The 10,635-nt window shown below is 32.3% G+C and overlaps 1 protein-coding gene across 2 annotated transcripts; it reads right to left on the bottom strand.

Annotated features, from left to right (window-relative positions):
* Nucleotides 1–3,734: 3,734 nt before the first annotated feature.
* Nucleotides 3,735–10,251, bottom strand: LOC25493157 (uncharacterized). Of its 2 annotated transcripts, none has more exons than XM_024781385.2 (7): nt 8,343–8,505; nt 8,009–8,078; nt 7,758–7,907; nt 6,134–6,207; nt 5,785–5,903; nt 5,118–5,201; nt 3,735–4,089 (listed from the first exon to the last, which is right to left on the bottom strand). In XM_024781385.2, the coding sequence occupies exons 2-7, from the start codon at nt 8,013–8,015 to the stop codon at nt 4,041–4,043; spliced, it is 483 nt and encodes a 160-aa protein (XP_024637153.1). In that variant the 5' UTR covers nt 8,016–8,078; nt 8,343–8,505; the 3' UTR covers nt 3,735–4,040. The 2 variants fall into 2 exon arrangements, with proteins under 2 accessions (XP_024637153.1, XP_013457032.1); XM_013601578.3 differs by lacking the exon at nt 8,343–8,505 and adding an exon at nt 10,065–10,251 and having other exon boundaries at nt 3,791–4,089.
* Between the last annotated feature and the right edge of the window lie 384 nt (nt 10,252–10,635).

The following is a 10,635-nucleotide window of genomic DNA, read 5'->3' on the forward strand; positions in this document are numbered from 1 at the left end:
TTTTTTTTCTTTTCTAATTTTTACTTCTCTTCCAAATTTGCTTCTTATTTTGTGCTTCCTGTTTCATTTTTTTTTTTGTTTCTTTTCCAAACAATTTTTTATTTTGTGCTTCCTAATTTCCAATCGTTTTTTTTTTCTTAATTTTTAGTCTTTCCAATCTATCCTATCTTTTGTGCTTAATTTTTAGTCTTTCTCCTAGTTTTTCAATCGGTTTTTTTTTTCTTTTTCCAATTAGGGTTTAGAGTTTATCTTATCACTATCATATATTATTCTATCACTAGACCCCGATCCATTCGATTGATTATGTAACCTCGATAAATATGGTTTAAATGTCACTTAACACATTTGTAAAATAGCTATTAGCATGACCAAATTAACATTTACTTACCCTTCCCTTTTTAAAAAAAAAAAAAATGTTTTGCTAAAAATCGTAGAAATGATAAACTACTCTTTGTCAAGACATGCACCAATCACCACATGATCATGATTGTACTATATAAACTAATAATCATTTTCTTATGCACCATTCACCACATGATCATGATTGTACTATATAAACTAACAACATTCAAAATGGAGACACCTATTTTTGGGTTATTAAATGGGTCTCCGTGTACACCTCATTCATTTATAATTTTTTAATAGTAGTACATAATAAGCATTCAATCACTCCAACCCAGATTTCACACAAAGTTCTTAAATGAGACACACTAATCAACTATCACTAACTTTATATCATTATATTTCAATTTTTAAATATTAAAAGAGTGTGGGTCCCGCTTAAAAGTGAGGGTCTTAAGTAAAACCCTGGGTCTTATAAGACCCTGAAAAAGATTATCCCCATTAGGGGTGCCTAATAGTTACTGGGTCTTAAATAGTTAAGACCCTCCCAATGAAGATGGTCTAATATTAATTTTCTTTTTAGTTACTAATTTACTTACTTACTTGTAATCCTAAAATTGAATCAAATTGGCATATTCTTAATTATTAGCTCATACCAAATATCTGGTGTGTCCATATATTTCATATTTAAATTGTGCAACTAGTTAATAAGCTTTCACTAATGTTGAATATACTTCTTTATTTTTTAAAACCATCTTTTGTTTTTTTGTAATTGATAAGAATGTTTCTCTTGGTTATAGAGATGTGATTTGCTATTTAAATTGTGTTGAACCTAATTCTTAGGAGTGATATTGACTTCCATCCCCATGTGTCTCTTATTAAAAGTATCAAGGCTGGAATCTTCAAATTGTGCACACCGTAGAGAAAGTAAATACTGTGCTAATTTTTTTTTTGTCAATACGAGGGTTTCAATTTCCTCCACACGATCCCTGAAAAAAAAAAAAAAAAAAAACCTCCACGAGCCTCCTTTTTTTCTTTTTTTTTAGGAGTGCCTCCTACATATCATATTAGTTTTGTCAAAGCCAATGTAACAAGATTCTATTAAGAAAGTATTAATGATTTTTTTATCCTTATTAATGGATTGTATTGATTCATCCATCACCATCTAAATCCATCTAATTCATTCATTTTGTCACCCTTAATCTTAAGTGACGTGCAAGAGAGTTGTGTTGAACAAACAACCATATCAATAAAATTATGTGTTTGAATATTTAAATTCATGTTTTTAGACTTTGTTTAGAAGTTTTAAGGTAACGAAATGAGAGAACCTTAAGGATAAATGAAAGATATAGAGAAAACATAACTTTTTTTTTCTTACTTGAATCAAAACCCTAGGATGAAAAACTCAAAATTAATAACATTGAGGTAGGATGTTGAGGGCTTTGAATGAACTTTCAAATTTTCCCTGTCTCTTCATAATATTCTCAAATCAAATATTAGCAATATGTATTCTTCTGTCGTCTCTAAAATCACTCTTCCAAATAATAAGGTGGATGATTTACCAACATTCTCTTCCTCCCCTCCCCTTAATTTCTTGTAAACAAAACTTAATGAATATGTATGTAATTAGGCTTTTGAGATTTTTAATTTGATTTTTTTTTAAAATGTTAAATACCGTTGTGATGAATATTATGAAGGCTTAATAGCAGTTTTCGCCCCCTAACTTTCACGAAGTTGTGATTTTGGCCCCCTAAAAAAAACTACAAAATCGCCCCTAAGTTTTGCCACTGTAGCACTTTTGGCCCCCCAAGGCAAAAAAAAAAAAAAAATTAACGCGTGGCACCTCACTTACGGTGCCACGTCAACGTAGACCGAATCAAAATTGGCCTTGGGGGCCAAAACTGCCAATAGTGCAAAACTTAGGAGGCGATTTCGTAGTTTTTTTTTTAGGGGGTCAAAATCGTAATTTTGGGAATAATAAGTAAGTAGAGATTAGGTTTCAGTACTTTTCTTTTACAACGATGTTGGTGCATGACAGTAAAAGTTCAAATCATATGCATTCAATAACCATATGATAATGAAATAACATAACATGCATTGAATCAAACCATGCTAGAATCTGAGGTCCATGATAATAAAAAAATCTGTTCATCAAAAACTTGAAAAAGTCTGTCTATACCGTTACTAAATTAAGGCTCAAGTAAAAAAATTGAATGCAGTAATTAAAATAAAAATGCACCAACCTGGGCCTGTATCATCCTACCGCAGTAGTGACTATTCTACCACTAAACCACTGGTGCTTCATATTTATGCAAGGGCAATGTAGATTTTATGTATTTCTAATATTCTATTTATTTTTTTAAGGAGTATTTGTGTTACTCTATTGTAAACCAGCTTTCTAATGTGAATATCAATTTTACATTTCTCTCTTTAGAACCAATTTTAAATATGAATTTAAATGTACGTAATTCTCTCAAATCTCATCAGTTTCTCATTTTTTTTTTCCAGGCTAATAGTTAACGACATCTTTTGCACCGGTTCCCAAATGTCAAGTTGTGTGCATGGTGTTAAGACTATTTTTCATGAGAAAAAGCTATTTAAAGCGAAAACTTTCTTCACGATTGTATAGCGACATGTATTGTAGTCTTTTCTAATTTGTATTCACCCACTCATTTATTGTTACAACAACCACCGTTGTATTGTGCCATATAAACATCCAACGGTGAGAGTGCATTCGCTAGAATTTCACGAAATTGCTTTCGTTGTGTATAGCAAAGCTCTTTTTCATGTCGTGTCAGATATTTGTGTCTTAAATAAAGATCACAGTTAGTTTACACATAGGCTATTATAATATTTGTTCCTAAATAAAATTATTTTTCATTTTTTAAATATTTTTATTTATGAGATTTGCTCATATATTACTTTTAGAAAAAATATATATATCAAAGTCTGTGGTCTTACCCGTGTAGCTAGTGACTTCATTATCTATACTCGTATTTACCGTGTAGTGAGTACGAAGCAATCCGTTACCCCTATTTTCACTATAACGAATTGATAAATAACAAACAAATATCAACAATTTACAAATAACAGATTTAGTTGTGCTTGGTAAACACACTCTTTAAGTTGAAATCTTGTGATTGAATCGGAGCTTTACTTTTATGAGTTTGGCTATGGCATGGTGAATGAACACCATCCCATTTTCTAAAACACATTGTTGAGTGAAAATGTTTTGAACGAACACCATCCCATTGATTCAGACATACTTGGTTATTAAAGTAAATCTCATCGTCAGCTAATGTTACCTCAATGTTTTGAATCAATTTTAATGGGTGGGTCTTGGAAAGTTAGAGTGAGTAGTATCTATAGAGAAACAAACAAGTGAAAATATCTTGGCTAATTTTGGTTGCTTATAATTTATGATCGTGCTGTTGCATAGGTTTAACTCTCAATAATAACATACTTTTCACCTTTCTATAGTAAATATTTTATTACGGTTATCTAATTATTGATTTCTCTACTTTTAAATGTCAAAATGTTATCTTCATTGTCATTAGTCATTACCAACATGGCAATGTGCAGCCACCTGATGAAGGTTCAACCCTCCCCTCAAGATTCAAGAACCTAACTCTGGTATAAATTAATTTCTGTAATTTAAATTGGGAGGGGAACATAGAGTATTTGATTCCCCAAAGGATTCATCTTTTTCTTCCATCCATGCCTTTCTTTAAGGACTCCAATCTTTTTCTGCAATGAACCACATAGTATGACATAACCAAGATTTCAAATGTTCAAAAAAGAGCATTATCGAGTGCTTACACTACCATGGAAGGAGTAAATCATACTATGGGCCCGTTTGCTATAAATTAATTAAAATAAAATTGGTTTTTGTATAAATAATTTCAAGAATTCTTTAGCAATTTTTAACAAAAGAATAAACTCTGATTGAAAAAGCATTCAAGTTTGAAAACTATGCATGTCAAAATAGTATTTCACTAATACGTTGAAAAAGCATAGACACCATGAACTATGCTTTTCCCTCTCTTCTATTAAAAATGATTTTCTTCAAAATCTAATCAAAATAGTATTCCATTTTCAGCATAAAAATCGTTTTTTTTTTTTTAACAAAATGATCTTTGAAAGATTTTTTTTTTTTTCGAGAAAAAACTTAACACAAACATTACTACATCAATTTTTTTTTTAAATCTAAAACAAACAGGCCCTAATACTAATTACCACACCTAAGTAAGGGTATGTAAAGCCCGGTTCAAACCATTCAATATTGCAACAAAGCATGGTGATAGCAATAATTTGCATATAGATACTAAGGTTTTGCAACTTACTTGACTTGTTCTACGTTTATTTGACTAACATAAAGGTGTTTGAACTTGTAGGTTATAGCTTCTCATGTTATTCATCTATTTTAAGTTGTTTATGTCATTTTATATGGACGAACTAATTCAAACTTACTTTTATCAACAACTCCTAATTCAATAAGGAAACATATAAACTTCCAGCTTTGTTTTACAAGAATTTATGGACTTTCGGTTAAAAATTAACTTCTCATCTTGCAGCAACTTTTCAGCTTTTAACTAGTTTATCAGTTACTTTATCAAACACATCCATGGATCAAACCCTTAGACATCCAAGAGAAACTTCAATGATTGACAACTAAATGATAAAAAAAGATTTTCATGAATGCAAAAGAGTGAGATTAAAATTTTCGAAATCAAACTATGCTTCACAAAAATACAATTATGGATGATAAACATTACTTGGAATCAGTAAGGCGGCCATGCAAGCTCCATCTTGTGCGGAAACCTTCAATGCCCTGAACTCCACTAGCAAGAATCAAGCGCCTGTACATTTGAAATGAATAGCGTGCGCGCCAGATTATGTGCTATAATTTTTTTTTATATCCATACACCGAAAACTTCAAAATAAAATCCTTATGATAACCAGATATAAAAGATTTCAACATAAGATATCCGTGCGTCAAATAATTAGTGTGAAAGCTAAAGTGGCAGAGACATAATGTCAGCCAATCGAAATATTGAAGACCGTAAGGAAATCCAAGTGCAATTATGAATTTAATTCTTTTGAATACAGAGAATATACTGTGCTCAAGTAAGGCCCTTTGATAAAAAAATTAATATCCATCTCCAAATGGTGGAATTTGAACTCATGTTCGTAGACACGTTTAATTATAAATTTGGAAGAACAATATGCTGCTGGACTTAAAATAAAAGCAGAAATATGATTATTGAAAAGTTTAATCATGTTAGTAGAAGCTGAACTCCAGAAATTTCTTTGGAATCTTAGGAAAAAATCTTCAAGGATCTTCTATAAGTTAGCTTCATTTTCCCTCAGGTTATGCTAAGCAAAGAAACATTCTCTGGACAATTTACCAAACACGGACCATAAACAATTATTTGAAAATACCTCTCCAATGATGTAACTTCTGCCTCAAGCTGAGCAGACCTCTCCTTGGCTGCATCTAAAGGCATTGACGAACCCAATTTGAATTCACTATCTTGAAGCCGCTTCCTTATCTCCTTATCCTGCATTTTTTTTTTCAAAAGTAAAAATGAAACAAAACAAAATGATGGTAGATCTAACAAACTGAATTGCTGCTATCATGTCTCTATCTCAAATATTACAGTGAGTAAAGCAAGATGTTGAAATTCTTCATAAAAGGTAGAATATAAGTTGAAGTAATTAAAGAAAGAGAGAGAGGAGGAGGATGAAGAGAGAACAAAAGAATATCCATAACTAACAACAATGATCTCACCCTTCTTTCGGCACATTGTTTATATAGAGCAATCTCATCTTGACAAAATGGTTCAATGTCATTGATTTGCAAACCTAAAATTATGAATGAAGCTTATAAATAAGACAATGCTATCATAGATATCTAATGTGAACATTTTAAACAAACAACCAAAATCATGTAATGTATGCAACTTCTAACATTTATCAGTGGGTTGAACCTGGCTTAATACCTTAATCTCTCCACTCTTGTCAGGCTCAATAAATTATAAAGGCCAAAAAAGTGGTCACTCATTTTTCAGTTTTTACACGTATTTAATTCCACTTCTTCAATCATACAAAATTGCAAGAACCACAGGGGTGCCATTACGAAAAAATGCTATGTTTAAATCTAGACTAGATTGTGGAGGTAAGACAATGAACCACGTGGGTGCCATTGCGAAAAACTCTGTCTGAGGAGGCAGAAACACTTGTTGGTTGAGGAAAGAAACTCCCAGCAAATCTTTAATAACATGTCAAGCAACAGTTACATTTTTTCAGTGTTGACACTCCCACGCAGAAAAGATGCCTAACCTATTTATCCCAGTTTTTGAGAAAAAAGATAGACTAAGCATAAAAATTGAAGGATACTTTGAATGACAAATTTAATCAACTGTAATTGGCCCATGATGGATAGCATGGAACCCTTCCATGAACTGAGCTTATCTTGATTCTATCAATAACATACAGAAGACACACTGCCCTAGGCTTACCTTTTTTAAACAAAGGAGACCCTAACTAAATAAAGGGAAGACTGTCAGAGTTGAAACCAAGCACTTCGGCAATACTCGTAAACCTGTTAGGAGAAATGTTGTCTAAACAAAATTTGAAGTAATCGAAACTAGTAACCTAACTAGATGTAAGCTCATACTGCTTAAAAATAGTCCCCTCTTATTAGCTCTACAAAAGATAAGGGTGTCATTTGAATATGGCTAGGTAGAATAAATCCTCTAAGACATTCCATCAGAGGGAGATGAACATCCTCAACTAACTTAGAAATACCTCTTGCTTTGAACTTCCTCAACCAGACAGAAAAGTGAAGGGACAAAGGGTCACTGTGCTGGTAGCTATTCTCAGAAGCAAACAAGCTGTTAGACTAGTTCAATACATAATCCCCAATGTCTTCTACTAAGACAAGAACTAGATCATCCTTTTTCAATGCAGACATCTCATTAGTTACAATTCTAATCGGAGTCACTTAGTTAAAAAAAAAAAAAAAAAAAGGTAGTAAATATGTCCCCCTTAGCGTGCCATCTAATTCTATACTTTTCTCTACAGCACTCCTCTTGAAAAGAAAGAGCCGGCAGCAGTTGTAATTGGCCATTCTAAACCTACACAAAAAGCTCATTACAGCAGCCACGAGAGTCGATTTCATCTTGAATCTGATTCACTGTGAACATAGCAGACTCAACTCTTTCATAAACATCTCCAAAAATATTTTGGTTGTTAACAAATCCAAGTATAAAGAGGAATCAGAAGGCTTATTTTCAGAATCGTCAATGCTAAGACACAACATCAGTTATCGATTATTAAAAATACTGCAATCTGTACCGATACGGTGAAGAGTGAAGATTGAGATAAAAAAATAAGGGATAAGAAAGACTTACACAAAAATAGATTCCTGAGAATTCCATCACAAAGATCAACACCTTGAAGCACATGGGAGGCTATTTCTGGTGGTACTATTGGTGATGGAGGACCCATCATTAGATCATCACCAACCAAAATTGTTTCCTCCATACCTGGCTGCGAATCAACTGAAATGAAACCCACACATATAAATAAAATTCCCATTTTGATTTGAAAAAAAGAATCAGAACAACAAACACAAAAATGAAGTAATAATGAGATCACATACCATCCATGGTTGCTTTCTGGCAATCCCTCTGCAAAAATGCGACAATACAGAAGCACAGAGGAGACAATTACTGAAACAAAATTGAGTAGGTCATTTTGATATTCGTTACTGGTTCATGAAAACATAATTACAAGTTGAAGGTAATAAGGTTTAGCATACAAATAATTGTAAATGGGAATATTGTTAGACTCCAAAATCAAAGTATTTATTTACTACATTGTGGTTCCATTCCAAGATATCCACATGGAAGAGCTTAAACTCAACAAAAATTGAGAAATGAGATTTACGGTGAAAAGTGTGAAATTCGGAGAGAAAAGGGAAAAACACAACTTACATCTCGTTCCTTTTAGCTTAAATTGAAAGATTTGGGTGGAAGATTGGAGTGGGTAATCAAGAATGGAGGATTTGGGGTGAGGGTGTTTGGCTGCGGGTGGAAGAAGAGAGAAGAGAAGAAGAAAATCTAATTTTTTGGAGTATCTGGCCAAAACCCCGAAATTGTAAAATCTTACAATTACCCCCGAAATTTGAGGAAAGACAAATACCCCTCAAATTATAAACCGTCAGGCAAGTTAGTCACTCCTTCTAAGTTGATGACGTGACTGTTAAATGTTCATGTGACATTGACAGAATGTCTGATGTACAGTGACAAGTCACATGTGGCAGGGATGGACCCAGACATTTGATATTAGTGTGGCTAAAATTTCAAAGAAATTATGATGTAAATTATACTAAAAATAATAAATAACATTGTTTGATGCAATAAAATTACAATAAAAATCATCTACTATCCACTTGTAAGCACAATTGTACAAAGAAACCACGATGAACAATTATACATAACACAAATAGCTGCCATTAAGTTTGTACAAAGCAACCACGATGAACAATTCTATATAACAATATAAGCAATTCTACATAACACAAATAGCCACCAATAAGCAATTTTCTACACAGTGAGCAATTATCATCAAACCACAGAAAATTAGCATCACTAAAACGATACATCTGTTGTTCATTGTAACTTATACTTTGCTAAGTGCAAATATTCCATCGGAAGTTCCATTGTTCATTGAAATTTTATCGGATGAAAACGAAATCTAATTTCACATTAGCAGCAGAGTAAGCAATTATATGTATCCCTGCTGCTTTCCAGTTATACAGATCATCACCTTCAAGTCCCGTTTCAAAGTACCGAAAAAGTTGATGAATAATAAGTGACAACGTGTAGTTTAAAGTTGTCAAATAGAGAACAGGATTATTTTCTTCATTCTCAGCTTCATTTTGTCTCTCTAATCTCCCCCATTTCTCTTCCCTCCATCCGACAAAAATAAAATAAAAAACATGACAATGATGATCTCATAGTCATAATAACATTATGTGCTTTTAGTAGCATTATAACAAGCAATTCATTCCCAATTAAAACTATAAACTTGTAATTGATTTTTGTACCAAACAAAGGTAACTGCATATATATCACTATTACTTCTTCTAATCGAAGTTGTTTCAAGTGTCCGACATCAACACGACACTGACACATGAGATTACATTCAGTTATGTCATTTTTTTTCTTCATATTATTACTGGTGACGTCGTGTAACATGCTGTGGTTTAGAGACACTAACACTTCAAATTAAAGGTGTGTTAGACACCAACATGAGACGAAACTGACACATGAGATGAGATTCCATTAAATTATGTCATTTTTTCAATCACTTAAATTTTCTTAAAAGAAGGCACGACATATAAGCAATAACATTAACATAAAAAATATTCAAATCTCAAGAGCAAAATTTCCAGATTATTTCTTTCATTTTGATTCCCTTTCTCGAACACCCAATTGAGTTTTGTACAAAACAGAAAGCTTAGAGCATTAAAATTCAAATATTGCACAATATTAAGCACCATCAATGTCAAAATACTGAAAATATACAACTACTTGAAACTCAATAAACAGGTAAAAACGAAGAAATAAACAAAAGCCCGAGATGCTGAATGGGAAAACAGTGAAATCAGAATGGAATTGGGAAAACGGGCAGTGAAAAAGTTGGGATCTTACCTTGAAAAGCACTTATGGCTGCTTCTGAGATGAAAGTGCTTAAACTCTTAAACCCTTTCTTAATAATTTGGGTTTTGGAGGTTGACACATGGTGGCTTCTTGATGTCTTGATGCTTTTTAATCAACCGTTTAGATTTTCTCACCTCTATTATAATTTCACATTTGCTAAAATGTTTGAGTTTTCTACTAATGTTTTCAGAACATTCTTGGTTCAAAAAGTTAAATACTATGGTTTACGATCCTTTGTAAATTATTAAATAAACATCTTAGAGAGTGTTTTGGGTGCTTTGGCATTTACTTCAACATAAAGCCTAAATAAATAAATACTTATATTTATAATGTTGTTGTCGAATTAAAGATTTAGCCAATGTATAAGATACATTCCTATACGATGATTCATTTTCTTCAAGTGATTAACATTGAGAAAAATGAACTTTGTCCTTCACCAATGAGTTCTTTAATTGCTTTAGCAAAGCATCAAGTATAGTTGTTTGAGCTCTTTGTTTTTTGTCACTAAACTAGGAAACACATTCAAATAAAAAAGATTTAATAGCAGTTTTGACCTTTTATA

The sequence above is a fragment of the Medicago truncatula genome, chromosome 4, assembly GCF_003473485.1.
Source record: "Medicago truncatula cultivar Jemalong A17 chromosome 4, MtrunA17r5.0-ANR, whole genome shotgun sequence".
NCBI lineage: Eukaryota > Viridiplantae > Streptophyta > Magnoliopsida > Fabales > Fabaceae > Medicago > Medicago truncatula.